The 25,980-nt window shown below is 36.2% G+C and overlaps 1 protein-coding gene across 4 annotated transcripts in view; it reads left to right on the forward strand.

Moving 5' to 3' along the window:
- RASA2 (RAS p21 protein activator 2) overlaps positions 1 to 25,980 on the forward strand; it is a 126,827-nt gene that overhangs the window by 18,707 nt on the left and 82,140 nt on the right. For all 4 annotated transcript variants that reach the window (XM_072727019.1, XM_072727022.1, XM_072727020.1 and 1 more), the window contains exons 2-4: positions 6,703 to 6,820; positions 13,310 to 13,413; positions 24,199 to 24,293. In XM_072727019.1, the coding sequence (XP_072583120.1) occupies positions 6,703 to 6,820; positions 13,310 to 13,413; positions 24,199 to 24,293 (317 nt within the window). The remainder of the gene's footprint in view (positions 1 to 6,702; positions 6,821 to 13,309; positions 13,414 to 24,198; positions 24,294 to 25,980) is intronic.

The following is a 25,980-nucleotide window of genomic DNA, read 5'->3' on the forward strand; positions in this document are numbered from 1 at the left end:
TATTTAAAGTACCTGTAAGATGCAATAGGAAATAGAGGGAATGACTACCTAGGAATTGAGGGAAGAATTTACAAACATATCTTTTAAGTAGAGCTTTTTGAAGGAAAAAAAACAGTAAAAGCATTCTATACAATGAAAAGCATTGCAGATGTACAGAAGCATGAGAGAACACAGTATTCAAGGAACCAAAAGTACAGTACTGTTGGAGCATAACTTGTGGGGGTAAAGATTAAGTAAGTAGATGAGGCCAAACATGTAGTAGACAGTACCAGACCATGAAGGATCTTAATGCTAAACATAGGAATTTTAGATGGGCAGTGGTAGATAGTATGGAGTCATTGAAGACTTTTGAGAAAGGGGGATATGTATGTTCACATATTAAAAAGGCAAGTGGAAAAAAAAAAAGTAAGTGGCAACAGTGTGAAGGATGGAAATCAAAGCTAAGCTCTGCATTTTATTTAACATATATGTGATGTAATATACACATGATGCAGAGAGACAGTTACTATCATGTGAATGGCAAGAGGCTATTTTATTTTATGGTTGGACAAAACCACTGATGTGCAGTGTGAATGTTCACTTCTTGGCATACTTTCAGTACATCTGTGAGGGAGAAGAAATGCCTGGTGGAGGATTAGATTATCAGTTATGATTTCAACAAGAAAGGGTGGTGTTACAGTATAAAAGATGTTGTGCTTGAAGGTCAGCCTCCTTTCTTCATAGAGAAACAGTTGTCAGTAATATACCTCCTGATCTTGATTCATTGTTGAAGGAACTAGTGACAGTTATAAATATAATCAGATTTGTACTATTTGCTATAGGACCAATACAGCTACCTTTGTAGGACACATACCTGCCTTTGCAGTACCCTGGCATGCACAAAACTTTTAAAAAGAGGAATAAGTGGGCACCTGGGTGCCTCAATTGGTTGAGCATCTGCCTTCAGCTCAGGTCATGATTTTAGGGTCCTGGGATTGAGCCCCCCCCCCCCCCCCCGTCAGGCTCCCTGCTCAGCAAGCAGGTTACCTGCTTCTCCCTCTCCCTCTCCCACTCCCCTGCTTGTTCTCTTTCTCTCTCTAAAAATGAGTAAATAAAACATTTTAAAAATTAAAAAAAGAGATAAGCTAAAAATTAGCTTTCCTTTTTTCATTCAGATTCAAGTAAACCCATTTCCATTATTACAACTATCTTGCTTAAGTATCATATCTTAGCAATATAGTGAATGTCTTGAATACTTTAATCCTATTACTTTAGGGTCAAGATCTGTGTAAATGTAAGGGTGAGATGGAGGTACCTGAAATGGGCTACATGGTATCAATATTGAGAATTTGGCACTCCCAAATTCATGAATATGTACTGTATTATTGAGCATATTTTAAAAAACACATCCAAATACTGCAGTAAGTCACAAAGAAATATTTTCAAAGTCGGATACAGCAATACAGAGCATTAAGATCCATTTGTCTGCATTTCCCAAGTCAAAGCATTTGCTTTTTGAGTGTGCTGTGCTACTTAACTCAGTAATGGAACAATAAAGGTAATTTTCAGTGAGGTATTGCTTAATTTCTAAGTCTGTTTGATCCAGATAGCCACATGTAGCTAAAAGATTTACCAAAATCAGATGATCAGTAATATGAGGAAGTTTCTAATTTGTTAGAAATAAGGGGAAAGAAAATAGACCAGTCAGGACTAGGTTACAGAATCAACTCTAGTCTAAGCAGAAAGAGATTTTAGTAAAGGATTTTAGGGGGACCTGGGTGACTCAGTTAAGCGTTCCACTCTGGATCTCAGCTCAGGTCTTAATCTTAGGTTTGTGAGTTCAAGCCCTGTGTTGGGCTCCACACTAGGTGTGGAGCTGACTTTATTTTATTTTATTTTTTTAAAGATTTTATTTATTTATTCGTGAGAGACATACAGAGTGGCAGAGACACAGGCAGAGGGAGAAGCAGCCTCCATGCAGGGAGCCCAATTTGGGACTCGATCCTGGAACATCCAGGATCATGCCCTGAGCTGAAGGCAAACACTCAACCACAAAGCCACCCAGGCGTCCCTGGAGCTGACTTTAAAAAAAATTTTTTTTAAGTGGTTTATAGAATTTTTGGAAATTCTGACTAAGGAAACAGACTGTAGTTTAAACTTTCATGAATGAAATTCTAAAGCCACATTGCAGCTGAGCTACTAAGGGAGGTACTACCTCTTTTAGGATCAGAAAGGTACCTGCAGAATTGGGAAGCTGTACCTTTTAGCTGCGTGTCTGAGAACCTTGCCACCTCTGCTGTGATCAGGAACCTGCCACTCTTAGGAAATAGCCGTGAGCAAGAAGCCATCTTCATCTGTAAGTTGTTGTTACTGCTGCTGGCTCTAGACCCAAGCCACACCTGCTACAACCTGTATGACAGAATGGAAGTCTTGTGCCCTTCATGTTGATATCCATAAAACCTATGACTGGATAGAGGGACTTCAGAAAATGCTGCTGCACAAAAACTTGGATCTCTCCATGATAGTAATTACTAGTAGCAGCAGCCTAAATGCAACCTCCCTTCTCTTCTGCTCTCCAGATTTCTAGCGAGTAGATCTGATTGGTGGAATTTAAATCATATCCACAACCCTAACTGCAAAAAAGGATGGGGAATGTAGTTTTTAGCTTTCTAGTCTCTGCAGTTCAGGAAATCCTATACCAAAGGATGCTGAAATGGATGATGGCCACTGATCGACCATATCTACCACAGATACAGACCCTGATGCTCCTTAAAGCTAGCCATTATCAAATGGGCTATGTAAATAAATTGAGAAAGATTACAAATAATACTAATAGACAACATTGAGAAACTTTATGTATTTGTTTAGTATATTTTTATTATTTTATAATGTTACATTAAAAATATATAAAATGTGTGCTCTACCTACGTGATGAATTTAGTGATCTGTGGCTGCCAAAAGTTTCTTCACATTTAAAGTGTTGATAGTGGGTGAAAGAGGGAATGACAAAACTGTCAGAATGGGTTATCTAAACTGAGGAAAGATTGGTGTTCTCAAATATTGAAGCATGGTCAAGTAAGGAGGGAACTGACAGTCATTTGATTTGATGGTACTTAATATTATTAGTGTTCAAGGGGCACCTGGATGGCTCAGTCAGTTAGGTGTCTGACTGACCCTTGGTTTTGGCTCAGGTCATGATCTTGTTGTGGGATTGAGCCCTGCTTCAGGCTCCACATTCAGCACCGAGTCCACTTGAGTGTCTCTCTCTGCCCCTCCCCCCACTCACATGTGCACATGTGTCTCTTTCAAATCAGTAAATAAAGTATTAAAAAATATTGTTAGTGTTCTTGAAGGTTCTAATAAAGGAATAGAAACAGAGGCCAAATTACAAGTTCAGGTTGTGAGTAGGAGGAAATGGATTGGAGCAGAGGTTATAGAATAAGTTTTCAAGGAACAGTAGTTGTTCCTCCCCCCCCCCTCCTTCCTTCCCATAATTAGAACAAAGGGTGGCCCTATGCATATACCACACATGACACAAGTACAGTCTTTCAAAGTTCCTCACTTTTGTCTCTGTATGGCACACTGTAAAATGTGTGCTATTAAAATAACTTTCTGCTTAGAGATAAAATGGTTACAACATTTTTTCATTAGTTCTCTACCCATTAGTTACTTCACTTTCGATTATTTTTGTATAAAGTGGCAGTTATTTTCATTTATGTTCTTTATAAAGTGTCAGTTAATTACTATAGTTTAAAGTTTTTATAGCTGACTTAATCAGCATATTTGTATGATTAGATGAATTTACCCTTGGTGTGATTTAAACATAGGTTAGTGACAGATAGTACAGATTATGATAACTGGTTTTATAGGAAATAATGTTGAGTGTGTTTCATATATTACATCGACCTTAGGTTTTCTACTAACTCTAAGCAGATATCTGATGATGTCAAGTTCATTAGATTCTGCATGTTCTATCTCCTTTAAAAAGGTGGGTGGTGGAATAGGTATATGTTTATACAGTGTGGTTTTCGCAAGCTGCACATATGTGAATGAAATAGGAACCTGTTCAAAGGCAGTAATTTAGTGTTCCAGATTCCCTTATTAGATATAGAACATGTTTATTAGGATTTAATTCTAAATTTGTTTATGTTCTAGGCCATTTATGGTAACCTAGTTGGATTTTTGGTTTTAAAAGAACAGCACTGTGGATTATACTGAGAGGAGACATCAAAGAAGAAGGAAAGACTTAAAGGAGAAGAAGGTTGAGAGTAATGAAAACAGAATTGGTGGACAGTGTTGTGGAATGAGAGGGAGGGAATGGGGTAAAGAGAGCACAGAAAAATAGATGAGATTTGGATAAGAGAAGGGACATCTAGTCTTTAGGAAGAGGAGAATAGATGGGTACAAATTCAAATATATACTAGTTTTTCCTGTTAGGAAACTGGTTTATTTGTAAAGGCCAACCCATATTAGGCAATTTTTAAGTCGTTTGAAAGATTCCTGATTCTGACTTAAGATAAACATAAGTATGTTTATTCTGGTTAAGTGGTAACTTGATTTTTTAAAATCTCTCAATGAAAAAAAAATAAATAAAATCTCTCAATGATACACTTAATGAGTATCTTTCTTGTGCTTTTCCACTGATTTTCTCATTATAATAAACGGTTTATTGAGTTTTTCATAGGTGCTTCTTGATTTTTTGATAGGCTTTGTTAAAATATGTTGGTTTAAATAGCCTTTAGTTTTAAATTTGATAAGCAGACAGAAATTTGAGTTTATCTAACCCAAATTGTCATCAGGAAAGCTGTGCTTTAATGATTTGTCTGAAGCCATTTAGCCACTTAGTAACAGAGGTAAAACAGGAATGTTAGTTTCACAATTCTTAGGGCAGTGCTATTTCTCTTGTGCTAACTACCTTGCTTCCTAATTTGGTACACTAGTGTCTGATTTCAGCATACACACTTTTCTGTGTGCTTTTGGACTGTGAGCATCTCAAAAGAACTTCACCACTAGACTTGGCTTCTTTAATATTCATTCTAAAAGCATTTCTCAAGTATCTACTGTATGACAGTAACTATTTTAGATTTTGATGATTAACAAGTTCTCAGGCCTCAATGAGAGAATCAGAAAATAAACACGTAAACATTACCAGTTTCAGATAGTTATAAATGCTATCAAGAATACAGAGAAATATACGGTGGTAGCAGGATTATTTACTTTCGACAGAATAGTTAAGGAAAGTTTCTCTAGGGAAGTGACATTTAAGCTGAGACCTGAATGCTAAGCAGAACAACCATATGAAGCCGAGGGTTAGAGCATTCCAGGCAGAGGCCCTAAGCTTGAATGAACTTGGCATGGTTGATGAATGGAAAGAGGGTGACCACTGAGACGAGTAGGAAGAAAAAAAGGTCAGAGATGAGAGGGCAGTAGGGCAGCGTAGACCATGAAAGTGGGAATTGAGAAATGGGGTTGTATTCTAAGTGAAATGGAATGGCATTGGAGCAGGGGAGTGACTGCTCTGAAGAATATGTTTGAGAAAATCACACTGTTGGTGGAGAGTAGGTTGTGGGGGGATGCCAGTGAAGGCAAGGAGAAGTGGTTGGATTTGAGATCTAATTTGAACGTTTGCTGGATTTACTGATTGGCTGGTTGTGGGGGAGGTTTTGGGAGGATGATGAGAAAAAGAGAGGAAGATGGTGGTAGACTGGGGGAAGAGCATGTTTTAGTGGAGGAAATCAGATGGCTTGTCTGGGACTTATTAAATTTGAGATGCCTGCTGGATATCCAAGGAGGCAGTTGGATATTCACATCTAGGGTTGAGGAGAGATCAGGCCTGGAAATACAGACTTAAGAGACATCGGCATTAACACCATGCTGAAGGAATTTCCATGGGGAAAGAAGAGAAGGTGGTCTAGAACTGGGGCCCTGAAGCATTGCAGCATTTAGAGGTGAGGAGGGAAAGTAGGCAGAGGGCCAGGGTATTAAAGGAAAGCCAGAAGCATTGGGTTGTGGGAGATAAGAAAAGGACATATTAAAGGAAGGATATTAGTGTTTATTTTTACTAAATAGTTCCACCAGAGCAGGTATGACGAGGACAGAAATGGCCATTGGATTTGGCAATATGGAAAATGTTGGCATCCCTCTCTAGCACAGTTGCCATGTCAATCACAGAGTTAGAAGCTGGACTGGGGAGAGGGTTGAAGAATGGATGGAAGGTAAGAAATTGGAGACAATTGCTTTTGAGAAGATTTGCTGTGAAAGGGAGTCTAGAACTAGAATACCACAAGAGAGAAGGTGGAGTCAAGGGGGATTTTTTCCTTTCTGTGCTTTTTTTTTTAATTGGGAAATATTAAAAGCTTGTTTATGTGCTGATAAGAGTGATCACTAGAGAGGAAAATTAATGATGATACAGAAAAGGGATTCATTGTAGAGTCAAGTCCTTGAGGTGGCACTGGTGATTGGGCTGGAGAGCAGTGTGGGGATTGCCCTTTTCTAGAAGTAGGGCAACAATGATATGACATCACAACTCCCCTTTATACGCAGATCCTCTCTTCAGTCTCACTGGATCAAGTTGATCATCTTTCTGTTATCTCTAGAGGGTTTTTTTGTGTGTGTGTGTGTGCTATAGCTTGCATGTTATTTTGGATTGAATTCATCCTGTATAAATTTGAACGTGAAGCAGCTGGTGATATTTAACACCAATTTCAATTCTTGTGCCAACAGGTGAAGCGAAAAATTTATTGCCATATCTTGGACCCAACAAAATGAGAGATTGTTTCTGCACCATAAATTTGGACCAGGAAGAAGTTTATCGTACCCAAGTTGTTGAAAAGTCTTTAAGGTTTGTAAAAAAACAAATTAGTAAATTATCTTTCATGATACATATTGATTACTAAATTTTATACATTTTCCAACCTGTAATCATCAAGAAGACTTTCTTCATCTGAAACTTTTCTTTTACATTCTGGATTTGTTTTTAGAATTACAGAATCTCACTGTTTGAAGGAGCCTTGATATTTATTGAGCTGGACTAATCAGCTGCCTTACAACTGCTTGATTCCTTCTGACAATTATAGTTGACAAGGGGTCATCTGGCATTTGCTTAATGATGTTTATTCTAGAGACCAAGAAGTTCATTGCCTCTTAAGCAGTCTATTTGGTCTTAGAACTATTCTGACTTTTAGAAAGCTCTTACATTTAGTCAGTTAATGTCTATCAAAAGGAGAACCTACTATATACTAAGAGTTTGCTGCGTGCTATTTACTCATACATTCACAAGAACAAGATAGATGCAGTGCTTGCTTTCATATGATTTTTCATTGCCTCAAAATATATCTTCCTTATCATTGTTGCTAATTCTATGCCTTAGATTTCTGGAGAATACCATATTTAACATGACATCTTTCAACTTTTTTAAAACAACTATCATATACCTCAGTTTATTCTCTAGGCTAAATTTTGCCTATTCATTTGAACTTTCCTCAGAATACATCATTCTCTCGAGAATAAATTACTTCTTAAAGTTATACAAGTCACTGAACTAACGGCATTGTAAGGAAATGAATTCTTAGGTAAATTTCTCATCTTTTGAAAGTGTAATATCACTCTTGAGAGGATCCTAGTAAATTCTAATTCATAAAATTGGAGTGTGCCACCTCTGCCCTGTAAGTGTTTGTGGACACAATTCTAGCACAAAGTTGTGCTGGCAGGATGCAGTCTTGGTCAGAGATAAGAGTCAAAACAAGGGCGTGGGGAGTCGTTGGAATGAACATGTCATGGGTAGAGTATTGAGTGTCATAACTCCTGTAAATTGCATTTTGAGAATTTATTTTTTGATGCTCTTTTTTTCATAATCTATTTTCATTACACTTTCCTTTTTTTCCTGTGTAGCTTTTCTCTTTATGTCTTTTTTTTTTTTAATTTTTTTTAAAATTATTTATTTACGATAGTCACAGAGAGAGAGAGAAAGAGAGGCAGAGACACAGGCAGAGGGAGAAGCAGGCTCCATGCACCCGGAGCCCGACGTGGGATTCGATCCCGGGTCTCCAGGATCGCGCCCTGAGCCAATGGCAGGCGCCAAACCGCTGCGCCACCCAGGGATCCCTCTCTTTATGTCTTTATTGTCAGTGTTTAGAATTTTGAATGTCTATAGTGTTCTTCATAGGAAAGGCATTGTATAAAGCTGAAAATACTTTAGTAGCTCCCAAAAATTTGAAGTAATGCACTACACATCTGTAATCATAAATCACCTGTCCCTGTTTTTTTAGAATTCTGTTATTTATATGTTATACATGATGAAACTGAGTCCCCAAAAGGCTGAATAATTTGTGGATATAATATAGGAAGTTAGAAGCAAAATGGAGCTTGGAACCTGAAACTATTTAAATCTCAATTTTTTACTTAATGTACACTAATTCCATATCACAAAAAAAATCTGTGATATGCAAAGCTAATAATTGTCCATAAATTGAATACTTGTGTTAGTTTCTAATATGTAGCTTTGTAAATTAGTGACTAAAATTAGCTAACTTTTTCTTTTTTAAACCCTTGCTTTTCTAGATATTTGTGTTGGGGAAAAGATGATGAAACCAACTATTTTTATCCATCTTAAATTCTTTTTCTAGATGCATAGCAACTTGGAAGGTATTTTAAGATTAGCAGTGGTTAGTTACCTTAGGTCGTTTCAGTAGTTACACCATGTGCATAGACCCCTGCTAACCTTGCTTTCATGTCAGTGTTTTCTTCGCTTATTGTGTAAGCTATCAGGTCTAGAGTCAGTAGATACCATTTAGATCTTATGGGTTTTGGATATTACAGGTTTTTTTTTTTTTCAGATTTTTTTTAATTGAAGTTCGATTTGCCAACATATAGTACAACACCCAGTGCTCATCCCATCAAGTGCCCTCATCAGTGCCTGTCACCCAGTTCCCCATCCCCCCCCCCGCCTCCCTTTCCACCACCCCTTGTTGGTTTCCCAAAGTTAGGAGTCTCTCATGTTTTGTCACCCTCTCTAATTTTTCCCACTCATTTCCCCTCCTTTCCACTATAATCCCTTTCACTATTTTTTATATTTCCTGTGTGAGTAAAACCCTATAATGATTGTCCTTCTCTGATTGACTTACTTCGATATTACAGTTTTTATAGGTAGTCTGAATTTAGATTTCATAACAGGTAAGAGGCACATATAGAATCTATAGCTCCTAAATTTTTACCTCAAATCCTTTTAAAAAGTGAGTGGTATATAAACAAAGTGAGAAACCAGCAATACTGCTTGTGTCTCGTGCTGTTCTTCCCCATGCTGGGAATTTCCTTAGGAGTCCTATGCATGATCATATGTCAGTGATAGCAGTAGAATGTTGTTTTAAAAACTATGAACGTCCAGTCATTGCTTCTTACTAAGCGTTTTGAAAAGTTTTCTTCAGATGGATTATGATTGATTAATTAATTAATTAAAGATATGGATGCCCAGATTTGGGGATTAGGTTGCTGACATTGTGGTGATACAGATGATTTAGTGAGTAATTCTGTGGTGGTCTTATTTGGCCTTAGAATGTATTTTATTTTATTTTAAGATTTTATTTATTTGAGGGGAAGAGGCAGATGAGAGGGAAAGGCAGACTCCTTGTGGAGCAGGGAGCCTGATTTGGGGCTCCATTCCAGGACCCTGGGAGCATGACCTGAGCCAAAGGCAGATGCTTAACTGACTGAGCCACCCAGGTGTCCCTAGAATGTATTTTAAAAATAACACAGTTGGCACAGTTGGTTAGGTGTCAGACTCTTGGTTTTGGCTCAGGTTGTGATCTTGGGGTTGTGAGATCGAACCCAGTGGTTGGCTCTGCTCAGCCTGTGTCTGCTTAAGTCTATCTCTCTCTCTCCCTCTGTTTTCCACTCAAATAAATAAATATTAATAAAAAAAATAATATTTGAGTGTGTACATGTGAAATATAAAGGAAATTCTTCATTTTATAATTGTTTATGAAATTATGCAAAGGAGAAAATACCTAAACATACCATGTCTTTGCCTAATAGTTGTTTTTGTGTCAATTTTTTTGTTGAGATTAATATAGAGGACCTAGTTATTTTGATTGACCAACTTTTTTTTTTTTTTTTAAGATTTTAGTTATTTATTAGAACATGCACAGGTGGTGGGTGGTGAATCTGAAACAGACTCCATGCTGATCACAGAGCCCAGAGCCCTGTGTTGGGCTTTATCCCATGACCGTGAGATCATGACCTGGAACTGAGAATCATGGGATGCTTAAGCCACTGAACCACCCAGGTGCCCCATTGATAGACCAACTTTTAAAACTTGATTTTGATTATATTTTAAGTAGAAAATACATTGACAAAAGTTGACCAGGCATTATAAACAACTAAAAAGCTGAGTCAGCTGTTTTCTGTACCAGGTTAGAAATAACTCCTGTAAGAGTATTTTTCTTCGCATTTCAGCTTTTTAAGCTGTGACATCCTAAAGAGATTGCATTTTATGGGGACATTTTCAAAGTATCTTTTAGTTCTTTAAAATATTCTCAGGAAAGAAGTGCTCTTGACAAAAGATATTTACTAGCATTTCAGAGATTTATGTCTTCATAACATTTAAACATCAAAATAACATTCTTTTTTTTCAAAATAACATTCTTAAACATATAAAAATGAATTGTTTCATAGGAAAAAAATCTTAGCAACTTGGGGATAGGCAAGGATTTCTTATGATGCAGAAATCACTAGTCATAAAACAGGAAAATTGATAAACTGGATTTCTTCAAAATCAGAGCCTTTTGCTCTTCAACAGATACGTCAAGAAAATAAAATGGCAGTCCACAGCTGGGAGAAAATATTCTGGCAAAGGACTTGCATCTAGAATTTATTTAAAAACAAAAACAAAACCAATAAGAAAACAGCCCATTTAAAATATGTGGGGAAAAAACCAAATAGATATTCCCCAAAAGAATACATATACAAATGGCCAACAAGCACATGAAAAAATATTCATCATCATTAGTCATCAAGGAAATGCAGTTTAAAACCATTTCTGTCACTATAGATTCTTCAACATAATGTGTCATGTTCAAAATCAGATCACTGGTTCCTATGACAGTATGGAGGAGGTGATAGCACAAGGGAACTGTCTGGGGAGATAGAAATGCTTTGTATCTTGATTGGGATAGAGATTACACAGATGTAAAAATTTATCATACATTCAGTAGAATAGTTAATTTTAAAAAGACTTTCAGTAGCAAAAGTTGACAATGATATGGAACAACTGGGGCTCTCCTGCATTGCTGGTAGAAGTGTAAATGGTACACATTTGTTTGATATACCAATGTTGGAAAAAAGTTTGACAGTTTCTTATACATTAAAAATTCACCTATCTTTCGACTTAGCAATTCCACTCTTTTAGTTACCTACTCAAAAGAATAGAAAGCATATGTTCAGAAAAAGCCTTGTATAAAAATGCTTAGAGCAGCTTCTTTATTTTTAATAGCCCAAACTGGAAACAACTCACATGCCATTACTAGGAGAATAGATTGTAGAATATTCATGAATGGAATATTATGCAGCAGTTAAATGACCTACTTATTTTATACAACAAAATGGAAAAATCTCATAGTTATTAAGCTGAGTGAAAGAAGCTAGGCACAAGAGTACATGCTACTTAATTCCATTTTAATGAAATTCTTTGACAGTTCTATATAGTAGGAATCAGATCACTGGTTGCCTATGGTAGATATGGTGGGGTAACTACAGGGGAGTATATGGGGAATTTTATGGGAAGATAGAAATGTTATTATATCTTGATTGGGATGGAGGGAACACAAATCATTAACCTCTATACTTTAATTTTTAAAAATATTTATTTGTGGGGATCCCTGGGTGGTTCAGAGGTTTAGCACGTGCCTTTGGCCCAGGGCATGATCCTGGAGTCCCAGGATCAAGTCCCACATCGGGCTCCCTGCATGGAGCCTACTTCTCTGTTTGCCTGTGTCTCTGCCTCTCTCTCTTTGTGTCTCTCATGAATACATAAATAAAATCTTTAAAAATATATATTTATTTGTTTTAGCGACAGAGCACACATAACGCACAAACAAGAGGAGAGACAAAGGGAGAAGGAAAGAGAAACTCTTAAGCAGACTCCACACCCAGCTCCTGAGCCCTATTCGGGGCTGATATCATGACATGGAGTTCATGCCCCAAACAGAAACTGAGAGTTGGATACTCAACTGACTGAACCACTGAGGCATCCCAGTCATTTAAATTGATTTTGTTATATGTAGCTTATACCCTAATAAAGCTCATTTTTTAAAAAAAACCCCTGGGTTTTGGTGCCTGGGTGATTCAGTGGTTGAGCATCTGCCTTCGGCTCGGGTTACAATCCCAGGTCCTGGGATTGAGTCCTGCATCCAGCTCCCTGCAGGGAACCTGCTTCTCCCTCTGCCTGTGTCTTTGCCTCTCTCTGTGTGTCTCATGAATAGATAAATAAAATCTTTTTTTTAAAAAAAAACCTGTTATTTTTTTAAAACCTGTTTTGGGAAGCTCATTCAGTTAGGCCTCTGCCTTTGGCTCAGGTCATGATCCTGGGCTCCCTGCTTGGCAGGGAGTCTGCTTCTCCCTTCCTTTCTCCCTCTGCTTCTCCTCCTGCTCGTGTGTGCATGCTTTCTCTCTCTCTCTCTCTCTCACATAAAATCTTTTTTTTATTTAAAAAAAAATTTTTTTTTAATTTTTTATTTATTTATGATAGTCACAGAGAGAGAGAGAGAGGCAGAGACACAGGCGGAGGGAGAAGCAGGCTCCATGCACCGGGAGCCTGATGTGGGATTCAATCCCGGGTCTCCAGGATCGCGCCCTGGGCCAAAGGCAGGCGCCAAACCGCTGCGCCACCCAGGGATCCCACTCTCAAATAAAATCTTAAACAAAAACAAAACCTATTTTAATTTTTAAAAAATATTTTAAAATAATGCTTTATGTAATATTACCCATTTGTGTTACATATTATTGTGATTAATATAGCTATACATATTTCTGAGATAATGATGGTGTGAACGACACTGTCCTGAACTCTCATTTGTGTCCACCTTAAGTGAACATGACTACAGGCAGTAACTGAATCTTCTGTCTTTAGGACTCCAGGAAAGCTGTTCAGAGCTCAACTAAGCAATTGAGGTCCTCTCAGAATTCAACTTGGTTTGTACAGGATTTAATTGAAAGTTAGCATAGAGAATAATTTTGGAGCTTTCAAAACTTTTACCTATGGTGTTTTTATTTTATTGAAAATACTATGTGAGAACACTGTCAAATTTAAATTTAATGAGTTTTCCTCTCTTCTTTCTAGCCCATTTTTCAGTGAAGAATTTTACTTTGAGATTCCAAGAACTTTCCAGTATTTGTCTTTCTATGTTTATGATAAGAATGTTTTACAAAGAGATCTTCGTATAGGTATGTACTATTCATAATTATCTTTAATCACAGCATTGGTCTTTGTATTCATTCTTTATCTAAGTATAAAATATTGAAAACAACAGAATAATATATTCTCAACATTTCTAAGCTTTTTCTCTAGTCTTCAAGTTCATTTGTGATGCTTATTTTTAATTTGTATGCTCAGCTTCAGTAACACTTTGGAAGTGTCTTAGTAAATGTTTGGTAAGTATTTGCTGAATGGTTCAAAGAATGTTGTTTTTTTTAAAAAAAGATTTTATTTATTTCTTTGACAGAGAGCAAAAGCAGGGGGATTGGCAGGCAGAGGGAAAAGGCAGACTCACTGTAGAGCAGGGAGTCCAAAGCAGGGCTTGATATAGGGCTCAATCCCACGACCTTGGGATCATGACCTGAGCTGAAGGCAGATGCTTGACCGACTGAGCCACCCAGGTGCCCCTAAAGAATGTTTTTATACAAAGATCACAGTATTTGATCCCCCAAAGAACACTTATTTTTCAAATTTTTATAATAGAAGTAATAACTTGCTTTAATCTAAATGTGTGTTTGTCTCTCTGGCTATGTTGGGGGCCATTAACTCTCTTTCTTTCTTTCCTTTTTTTTTCTTTTTTCTTTTTGAAAGATTTTATTTATTCACAAGAGAGAGAATACAAGCAGGGGGAGGGACAGGGAGAGGGAGAAGGACCCTGGGATTAGGACTTGAGCCGAAGGGAGACACTTAACTGATTGAGCCACCCAAGCACACCTGTTTCTTAAATAATTGTCAAAGGCTGGGATGTGATCTGTGGGCATGGAGTAGAACAAAGCTAAATGGGACACATGTGTCACATTCATGGTCTTTGCTCCAATGTCTATATTTTAATAACAGGAAGAGGTCAATAATTTACATGTATTATCCTTTCACTTACTAGTATCATGAATTTCATCATCTCCATCTCTCTTTTCTCTCTTTTCATATTTCTTTTTTTGAAATATGCGCTGGTTTTCCACAATCTAAATGATTAGGCTTTGTTTAACTTTGTCCTCTTAACTACCACGTAGTTTGTTTCTACTTTTGCTACTGAACTCATTAACAAATGAGTTGTATCCTTTTTCTGCTTACTACATCTTTCTTTTTAAATCTTTGTAATCTTGCTTCTGCGTTTTTCTGACAACCTTTTTTGAAGTTTGCCAGAATCAATTTAGAGGAAATTAAATAACCTTTAAAAACAGTATATATTTAATTATAAAACTATTGCATGTTCTTAGTGACTGGTAGTGATTGTGCACAGGAATAACTGTAGTTAATAATTGATATATTTCTTTTCATTCTTTATTATATGCATTTATATTATTGCACTATTCAGGTTTTTTAAATTAAGATTTTATTTATTTATTTGTGAGAGACATAGAGGCAGAGACATAGAGAAGCAGGCTCCCTGTGGGGAGCCTGATGTGGAACTTGATCCCAGGACCCCAGGATCATGCTCTGAACCAAAGGCTGACACTCAACTATTGAGCCACCCAGGCGTCCTGCACTATTCAGTTTTTTCCTCTTTTTCATCTTATGATCGTTTTCTTTTTTTTACAATTTTTTTTAAATGATCATTTTCTCCTGTCATAAAGTGTTTTTCAAAAATATTTGTTAAATAATATCCTTTGTAAAGAAATGTATTAACTACTTCGTTGTTGGTGAACATTTATATTTTCAGATTTTAGGTGCTTTTAATGGTGTTGCTATAAACATCCTTCTTGTATACATTTTTACATGTCTTTTTTTCTTAGAATAAATTCCTAGAAGTGAAAATATTGAGTTAAAGGGTATGAATATTTTTAAAAATTTCTTCTATGTTTTTTACATTGGCCCCCTTAGAAATACTGTGCTAGTTTAAATTCCCCCAAACATGGCATGGGCATAATCATTTCACCATACCCTGGTTATTCTTAGATATTAGCGTTGAAAAAATTTTTTTTCCCAATTTGATAAGTGAAAAATAATATTTTTTAGCTTGTATTTTTCTGATTATCAGTGAATTTAAGGAATTTTTCATATGTTTATTAGTCTTACTTTTTTTCCTATGAACTAGTTTTTTATTCTTATGCTCATTTTTCATTTGACTAGATTTACTTATTCTTATACCTAATTATTTGTTAAATATGTTAACTTTGTCAGCTACATACATAACAAATACTTTTTTCTTTGTCACAAAAGGCATTTTTTCTAGTATTGAATCCTTATCTGCCTCTGTGTCATATTTGACTCTTGATTGCTTATTCAACTTGTTGAAAGCCAAGGAAAATACAGTTTAATGACTGTGTTTTCCTAGCTGTATGTCTTCTTCTGACTTCTTTATTTGTATGTGGACTCTTCTCTTTCTAGAAAACCCTCAATTATGAATCACCCTTGAGGCCCCATCCTCAATTCAATTAAACAACCATTTACAAACACATCTGTGTGGCATACAAAGGATGGGAATATTAAAATGAGTAAGACTCATGTTATTCCCAGGCTATCAGAGAGGCACACTAGTACTCTAATTTGTTATAATTGGATTTGTGCTGGAGGTCTGAAGAGAGTACTTGGGAGCATAGAGAACAGGTAATCTTGTTTGGTGGAGGATTAACAGACTGTCTAGGTAGGAAAAGGAAGAAATTTCCAGGTATTGGGGATTAACAGAATTAGAGGAGAAAAAATAAATCATGTTTGTGGTATATCTGTCAGAATATATAAATTACTTAGGAAGAGAGCGGTAGAAGTGAAACTGGGAGTATAAATGTGGGCTAAGTTGTGATGGAGCCTAAAAGCTGTGCTAAGGAATTTGGACTTTATCTTGTAGACATTGTTGAGTCTTTTAAGAATGAGAAGGCTTTTAAAAATTACATTTAACTATATATACATGAATACTTTTGTAGTTTAACAACAGTCTGTGGCCTACAGCAGTAACTACCAAAGTCCAAACTGAGTGTCTATAGATTATATATATGAAATATATATATATACACACATATATATATGTAGTTATATATAATCGTATATATTCTTTTAAAGTACATATATATGCATTTTACATATATACAGTTTATAGTTTAGATAGATTAGAGTCAGGGAGGCTATTATCAAATGAGATTCAAAGGGCAATAGCAGTGGGAATGCAAATGAGGGAATGTACTTCACTGGAGGAGCTGTAAGTAAGATTTAGGGACTATAAGGGGATAAAGGGACATGAGATAGGAAAGAGTTAAAAATGTTCTTGTTTCTATGTCTGTCATTAACTGAGATAAAGAACACAGCAGGACCATTCAGTTTTGAGTGGAGGATGGGAAGAGGAGAGGAGGAGGATTTTGATTTCAAACAAGTTAAACTTGTATTATCCAGGGAACATATTGGTGGACATGTCGGTTGACTGTTGGAAATACAGATCTAAGGCTTAGAGAGAAGAGTCAGAGAGGCAAATTTGAGAGTCATTAGCATTAATGGAAGCCTCTGCTGGAAGGAATGAAATTGCCCTGGTAGCTAATAGAACAATGCTGGGAAAATGAGGCTTCAGTGAGGATTGATAAAGTTTATGGGGAAGGTAGGAAGAGAGATAGGAGAGATTCATATCTCTGAAGGCCAAGAGATCTTCTAATGTCAACAACTAGAGAGAGAGGTAGAGCAGGCTAAAATTGGATAAAGGCTCTTGGTGATTTATGAGCGACCCTTGAGACAGTGTGTGTCTCTAATTGGTATCATGTCTTCTTAAGAAAATGTTTTGTAATTTTCATTATTTGCACATAATATTTTAGTCATCATACAGTATTTATTGAAAAGGCCTTTCATTGAAGTTTACAATTTCCAAAAGTTCTCCTGTGCTTTGCTTTTTGTTTTTAAAATAAAAGTCAGTTGTACTTTAAACAAAAAAATTTTAAGTAAAAAACAGTTTATTCTTTGTGGAGTGGTATCAGAAAGCCATAACTTGGTGTGAGAACTTTTGTTTGCAAATCAGTTTATCTTTGTTAAGAGAGAAAATTTCTACATTTAGTAGCAGGTTTTTTACTTTTGCACCTAAGAATTATTATTAAACTCAATATGTATGTACCCTTTAATTTAAAGTTGGAAAATGGTTTTCATTTTTGAATTTTTATGTTTTTAAATATATTTTTTAAGATTTATTTATTCGTGAGAGACACAGAGAGAGAGAGAGAGAGGCAGAGACACAGGCAGAGGGAGAAGCAGGCTCCATGCAGGGAGCCTGATGTGGGACTCCATCCCGGGTCTCCAGGATCACTCCCTGGACCGAAGGCGGCACTAAAACGCTGAGCCCCCCGGGCTGCCCCGTTTTTATATTTCGACATACTTTCTTGTCATTAACTCATACAGTTGGGTTGCTGCTTTCTAAAAAAAATTTGAACTATTGAAAATTGAGTTCAGTCAAGTATTTTATAACTCTTGGTTGCCAAGTTGTAGATTAAATAGTGCTGTAACATTTTCTGGAAATGAAATTTGAACTAGAATTGAGAGAACCATCTTTCAAACTTAACATGTGAGAATGCGTACTGGCCAAATATAGTTTTGGGTTTTTTTGTTGCTTTTTAAAGATTTTATATATTTGAGAGAGAAAGCATGAGCTGGAAGGAGGGTCAGAGGGAGAGAGAGAAGCAGACTCCCCCTGAGCAGGGAGCACATCTCGAGACACTACCCAGGACACTGGGATCATGACCTGAGCCCAAGGCAGATGCGTAAGACACTGAGCAACCCAGGTGCTCTTGGTCAAATATAGTTCTAAGAGCTTGTTTGTTTATTTTTAATTGTATAAGTAGTATATGATTTTTTTCTTTTTAAAGAAAATTTTAAATTAAGGGACTCTTAGGTGGCCAGTGGTTGAGTGTCTGCCTTTGGCTCAGGATGTGATCTTGGAGTCCTGGGATTGAGTTCTGCATCGGGCTTCCCACGGGGAGCCTGCTTCTCCCTCTGCCTATGTCTCTGCCTCTCTCTGTGTGTGTCTCATGAATAAATAAATAAATAAAATCTTAAATTTTTTAAAAAATTGATATTACAGATAATCCTAATTTTGACCACTGACTACTTCCCCTTCCTAGAAATGATAACTTATCAATATGGGGCATCATATTTTATATTAGGCATCTTCATATGTCAAGTAGTTAGTGCACATAACTCGATTATGGATCAGTTAAAAACTTGAGACCTAGGAACTATGCTATAAAAAGATAGGGAGTAGCAAAATCAAGGTTTTAAAAGTCATAATATATGATATATTAACTGTAGTGTCTTCTCTTAAAAGGAAAGAAAAGTTAGGGGAAAAGCTTTAAGTAAGAATGTATTTCCATATCCAGTGAGAATCATAATATGAAAATTAAAACATACATTTTATCTTTTTATGTGTATTTCTTAGGTATTTTAGTTGGAGAGAGACACTCTCAAACAACTAAACTATGGTTATTTTAGTAGACTTTTGCAACTTTTTTCTTTTCCCTCAATTCAGAATATTATAAGAGAATTTCACTGGGGTATTAGAAACATGAATTTCATTCATGATTCTGTCACTTACTAGCTGTGTGACCTTGAACATATCACTTTACCTTCTTAGGCCTGGTTTATCTATAAAATAAGACTGAGTTTAGGGACACCTGGGTGGCTCAGCAGTTGAGCATCTGGCTTTGGCTCAGGGCATGATCCTGGAGTCCTGGGATGGAGTCTCACTTCTCTCTCTGCCTATGTCTCTGCCTCTCTCTCTGTTTCTCACGAATAAATAAATAAAATCTTTTTAAAAAAAAATAAGACTGAGTTTAATATTGCTAAGGTCTTTTCCAACTCTTTGATTTATAATTTCTGCTGGCATTTAGCTCTGAAGTCAAACCTACTGTTTAAAAATTGCCTAAGACTATACTTCCATATCCTTTTTCATAGGTATCAGTTATCTATCACTACATAACAAATCATTCTAGTACTTGGTGACTTAATACATCAAGCACATATTTGGCCATGATCCTCAGTGTTGTTAGTTTGGGCTGTGCTCAACTGGGTGGTTCGTCTGCTGGCCTCACCAATGTGCAGTTATATGGGAGATTGACTGGACTAAATGGCCTGACTCCTCTGTCTGATAGCTGGTGCTGGCTGTTATCTGGGCCTTCCTTTCCACATGGTGGTATTGGGGTTTTAAGAGACTAAGCTCTACTGAATAGGTGCTTATTAAAATTCTACTTGTATCACATTTGCTGATGTCCCATTTGGAAAAAACAAGTGACATGGCAAAACCTAGAGTTTGTGGTGGAGGGGACCATGGTGGCGTAGACCAAGGAAGTATAATTTATTGGAGATCATTGTTATATCAGTCTACCACAGAGAACAAAAGGTATCTACCTAAACTCTGTGCACTAAGGCATCAGAATTTTGCCATTGACTGAATTGCTGTTGACTATCTGTCAGAATTTGTTCAGTCTTCTGGTCCATTTTCATCCTGTATAGGCAGTTACAGTTGTCACTGTTTTTATCTGCTCTTTCAGCCATTTCTACTAGTGTCCACATAGGAACAGGGCTGTCAAGATTTGCCAATTGGTGATCTGTATCAGGATGAGATTTCCAAGAATATGTTGTGTCTAAAAATGGGGCTCAAATATAACACAGTTTTTACAGATGGCAAGAAAATGCTGCTTAGAAGTGGTGCTGGAAAGATGAGAATACTTTTTTTTTTTTTTAGAGAGAGACAAGCAAAGATGGTTTCTGTGCCCACAGTTCCTTCATTTCTTTTTGTGTTTCCTCTCCTTGTCTTATTTTAAGGAACTAATACAGTATCTGGTGTGTTTGTGTATGTATTTTTGGTCTAAGCTCTTTCTGTCTATGAGTTTTGTCAGGACAGTGGGGAAATGAAATAGTATTTAAATTGTTGTGTAGTTTGTTCCTGGGAGATTTTTGTTTTTGTTTTTGCTTCTTGAGGTGATTGATTTCATAGCCACTAAAGTAATGAGTTAATTTTGTTCAAAATAGTAAACACTAAACTAAGACAATCTTTGGGTCCCTTAGAGGCACAGAATTTATGTAGCTAATAAGACTGGGGTTTCTCTCTGAGAAGACAAGAACCATTCAACTGTTTCCTGACAGTGAGTACCATGAATGCACAAGATATGAAATAGGAGGAAGAAGGTACTTGCTTCTAGGGATTTTTACCTATGAACTAAGAAAGGATTCTCTTTTGGGAAGGTACCTATGACAGAATATGAATATCCAGTGATCTGAGTTGTGAGTCATAAATGGAATAGATAGATTCCTACTCTAGTTTTTAGAAGCGTTATTGGTTAAATATACTTTGGTTAGGGGAGCCTGGAAATTACATCAACATTTGAAGCACAATGCCACTGTGATTATTTGTTGAATGGGTAAGTGAATCAATCAAACCAGTAAAATTCCAAATAAACTTTTTTAAAAACCCTATTTTTAAGTTAGGGGCTTGCTTAGGTGATACTTATAAACATACACACACACATATATTGTTGTGTACATACTCATAATTATGTATAAATCTAAAAATCCTAGAAATTGTAGAAGGGGGGCTCTCAACCAGAATCTACCAATGAGTTTCTGGTTGGTGAGTAAAATCTTTTAAAATTATATGCCAAAAAATAAAAATAAAAATAAAAATAAAAATAAAAATAAATAAAATAAAATAAAATAAAATAAAATAAAATAAAATGCCAGAAAATATCTGTATACTTTTCTGGGGAGAAGACACAAACGATGCATAGATACCAAGATTCTTAAAGGGGGAAATGAGTTGTTCTCGAAATGTAAGAACTTCATCTATAGGATATATAGATCTCTTTGTCTATGTACATGTATGCATATGTATGTATCAAACTGTTACACATTGTCTTAATGTTTATATCTGGAGTGGAATCAATGGTAAATGGAACCACTTGAAACAATCGTGATAATCAGGATCCTTTGTGACATGTGATGTTTATTTTAAGAAGTAAATAACTTTTTTATTTTTTAAAAAAAGATTTTATTTATTTATTTGATTGAGAGCACAAGCCAGTGTGGTAGGGCGAGGGAGAAGCAGACTCTTCACTGAGCAGGGAGCCTAATGTGAGACTCAATCCCAGGACCCTGGGATCATGATCTGAGCTGAAAGCAGACGCTTAATCAACTGAGCCACTGACCCAGGTGCCCAACATGCAATATTTAATACATTGTCATAATTCCATATCCTAAGCCATTCCTGGCATTGTATTGATTTGCCAGGAATTGGATATAATCCATAGGTAAAACATACCAGTAGATTTGTATGTTTGATTCTTAACTTAAAACATCTTCAACAACAAAAAAATAAATAAATAAATAAATAAAAAATAAATAAACTTCTTCAACAATATAAAGAATCCTTGGGTGTTGAAGGTAGTGCCTAAATCCTGTACTTGGCTATTTTATTTTATTTTATTTTATTTTATTTATTTTATTTTATTTTATGGATATTATTTATTTGAGAAAAGAGAAAGCAAGCACAAGCGGGGGGAGGGGCCGAGGGAGAGGGAGAAGGAGAAGCAGACTCCTTGTTGAGCCGGTATGCCAACCCAGGGCTTGATCCCAGGACCCTGAGATCATGACTGGAGCCAAAGGCAGACGCTTAATCAGCTGAGCCACGCAGGCGTCCCCTGTACTTGGCTTTTAGTCTGTATATTTGATACTGGAAGAATTTGTTTTCTCATCATTTTGTATCTTGAATTTAACCAACAAAGGCTGAAATATATTATTTTCCTGGTGACATTTCTTAACAAAATTTGGATGAATTATAAATTCCATATATTCACAAGAAGATTTTGGCCTTTACATTAGATTTCATCCAGTTATATTTAAAAGAAAGTTGGAAACATTTGTGCGTATCATGAGGGCCAGTTTATTAATTTTAAAATTTTACATGTATTACACTAATGTGTTAATGGATACAGCTGATGAATTTTCAGTAGTTCTCATTTGGGTTGTATATTAATACATTTGCCCCTCTAAAGAAAATATCTGTAGCTGTATATTTTAATATTTTCCTTAAAATTACACATACACAGATCGTGTTTGTTTTTTTTTTTTTTTTTATGATAGTCACAGAGAGAGAAAGAGAGAGAGGCAGAGACATAGACAGAGGGAGAAGCAGGCTCCATGCACCCGGAGCCCGATGTGGGATTCGATCCCGGGTCTCCAGGATCGTGCCCTGGGCCAAAGGCAGGCGCCAAACCGCTGCGCCACCCAGGGATCCCCACAGATCGTGTTTGTAGTTTGAGTTACAGATCATGAAAAGGAAGATGAGCTTATTAAAATGTTAATATGGTTAAATTTTTTAACAATTTTTTATTGAGGTGTAATTCACATACCATGAAACTCACTCTTTTAACATTTACAGTGCGCACGTTGTATATATATTCACAGATTTGTGCAACCATCACCACTACCTAATTCCAAATAAAATTTTAAAGAAAATTTTTCTAGGTTTGTATTCTTGACATGCCTTTCCTTTCCACTTGATACACAAAAAATTGATATATCTTGACAGGAAATTTTTTTACTGTTTCCTAGGAGTTTTCAAATGTGAAACTAAAAGACCAAGATAGAAGAGAAAGGGCACGAAGTATAATTAGGGCACTTAAAGTAAAAATTCTTATTTGATAAAAGAAAGTGAACTCTGACTTTATTATATATCCTTTGTTGAAGCTTTTGTGTAGAGTCTTGGAATAAATTGTCAGTCATATGCAAAAATGTGTCTGCTTCTTAAAACTTGAATTGAGGAAGGAAATGCTTTGTACCAACATGGCAAATACTTCATTATAATAAGAACATTTCTGTTTCTTCCTCTCATACAGCTTTGTTCATTGTACTGTATCTTTCTCTAAGAGGTAAAAACTCTTTAGGGAACTGCCTTGATTGTGTGTGTGTGTGTGTACGTATGCATTGAAGCCAGCAGAAGCAGTGTTTGTATTGTTATGATAAAAGCAGATTTTAAAATTACTGTTTTCGGGATCCCTAGGTGGCGCAGCGGTTTGGCGCCTGCCTTTGACCCAGGGCGCGATCCTGGAGACCCGGGATCGAGTCCCACATCGGGCTCCCGGTGCATGGAGCCTGCTTCTCCCTCTGCCTATGTCTCTGCGCCTCTCTCTCTCTTTCTCTCTGTGTGACTATCATAAATAAATAAAAATTAAAAAAATTTTAAAAAAAATTGCTGTTTTCATCTCCCATAATTTTCAAGTCCATTTTCAATATTGTTAGTGACGTGGGATATTGTTTTTCTTTTAATTGGAACTTATGAACTCTTAATAAATGAAGATATGTCTGCCTAGGTGGAACATATGTTTTATTCACAGAACATATGTTTTATTATTTATTCATATGTTTTATTCACATTTAAAGGATTGGAAGGATCAGTTTACACTACCATTGTACATTGCTTTTTACATGGAATGTATCCTAGGTGAAAATGTCAACCCGAATAAGTACTAAAAAGTGCAGTTGCATGTAAATACAACTGAGTTTTTGTCTAATCTCTTGATTGAAAATTACCCAGAAAAGGGTCTGCCAAGGGGCAAGGGGAAATGAGACACTATTTCATTCTCTAGAACGTAGGAAACACCTTGACCAAAAACCTGTCCTAGAATTTTAAAACAAAAGTTTAATGAGGAAAAAAAAGAAAAATACTGTATAAAAATGGATTTCTAAAGTACCGATAGGTACAAATTATTTTTAAATATTTTCTGTAAAGTGTTAGGCATAACACTGCTAATGATAATACAAAATATGTTTCCCTTGTATTGTTTTATTTCCTATAGGAAAAGTAGCCATCAAAAAAGAAGACTTGTGTAACCACAGTGGCAAAGAAACATGGTTTTCACTACAACCTGTTGACTCTAATTCGGAGGTTCAGGTAAATATTAAGGTTTAAGTGATGAGAGACTGTCAGCATACAGAAAGCGAGTGGAAAACAAACTAATTATACTAGTTTCTATAGACAGCACTTACCATACATTACTTTAAATTCTGGGACCAAATATAGACCTTTGGGTAATATATAGCTAGAAAGAAATGTCTTGCCTGAGTTCAATAATAATACATGTGTGGGTGTGTATATGAATTTGGGGAGGTGATATTAGGGGCATATTTCCTGCTTTAGATCTTTTGTTTGAGTCACAGTGGCAAATTAATCTTTTTTAAGATGGGAAAATTTTTTTAAGAGAAAAGTTATGCTTTATTAATTCTAACTTTGAGGAGAATCCCAGAAGTCTGTGATTTCATCTCTTCTGACCAGGATGCTCTGTTTACTCTGTTAATAAACTAATCTTGGGAAAATATTACTAATTCAAACCATGCCTGAACCTACCTTGCAGAGCCTTTCATTCCCATCCACCTCTCCTGTTGTTCACTTTTCTTTTTATTTGAAAGGGCGTCATTACTTTTTTTTTAAAGCTCTTTCGTCTTGCCAAAATAAGAAGTCTTACAGATCTATAAGTGAGTAAAGATGTATGTTTAGCCAAGTAGCTTAATTTTATTTGCTTTTGAAAAGTCTGAGTTGCTCTTAGAAATTATCATTTCTATCTAAAGGGAATCCTTTTTTTGTAACTCTGTTTATTTATAAAATATGGTAAGGATTGTGAAACTGTTTCCCGAAGACGTACTGTGAGCAGAATTCTTCCCCTCTCAAAGAAGTTATAATTTGCCACTGTGACTCAAACAGAATTTTTAAGGCAAGAAAAAAGTGCTGCATATACACCCACATATATTTGCAAATAAAGTGCCTGTGTGTGTTTCCTCATAACCTCTCGAGCATTCTCTTTGATTAAATTCTCAAAAACTTAAGTATTTGTATATAAAACCCCTTAAGTACAAAATATGATTGAAAGTTTTCCTGTTTTATTCACTCGACCTCATTTTAATGCTCTTTTCTTTCCATTTGGCAATAACTGTCATTCAGATCCCACTTAGCCACTGTCTTGTATGACCTAGGTGAGAGGCAGTGTGATGAAATGGAAGGGCTCTTTACACAAGAAGTAAAGATTTAGGTCCTAATTTTCATAGTTACTTCACTGACCTTGAATTTTATTTCTATAAAATGGGAATAAAAGTTGCCACATTGACTCATTTAATTGCGAGAATTAAGTCAAACATGTTTAACAGTGTTTTGAAAGCTGTCACTTGCTACACAAATGTAAAATACCTGTTTACCGACAGTTGCTCAGGTGGTCATTTCTATTTGCCTAGCATAACTTTACCAAAAGGCAGATAGGAAAGTTTTAAAGTATCAGTTTTCCTTTTTGATAGTTTTAACAAAAAGCAAGATAAGGGATCCCTGGGTGGTGCAGCGGCTTAGAGCCTGCCTTTGGCCCAGGGCGTGATCCTGGAGACCCGGGATCGAATCCCACATCGGGCTCCCGGTGCATGGAGCCTGCTTCTCCCTCTGCCTGTGTCTCTGCCTCTCTCTCTCTCTCTCTCTCTCTCTGTGACTATCATAAATAAATAAAAATTTAAAAAAAACAAAACAAAAAAAAAACAAAAAGCAAGATAAGAAAAGGCTTTGAGAATCTGACATAAAATGAAATTTGAGGATTATTTTAAGA

This window comes from Vulpes vulpes, chromosome 11 (assembly GCF_048418805.1).
Source record: "Vulpes vulpes isolate BD-2025 chromosome 11, VulVul3, whole genome shotgun sequence".
Taxonomy (NCBI): domain Eukaryota; kingdom Metazoa; phylum Chordata; class Mammalia; order Carnivora; family Canidae; genus Vulpes; species Vulpes vulpes.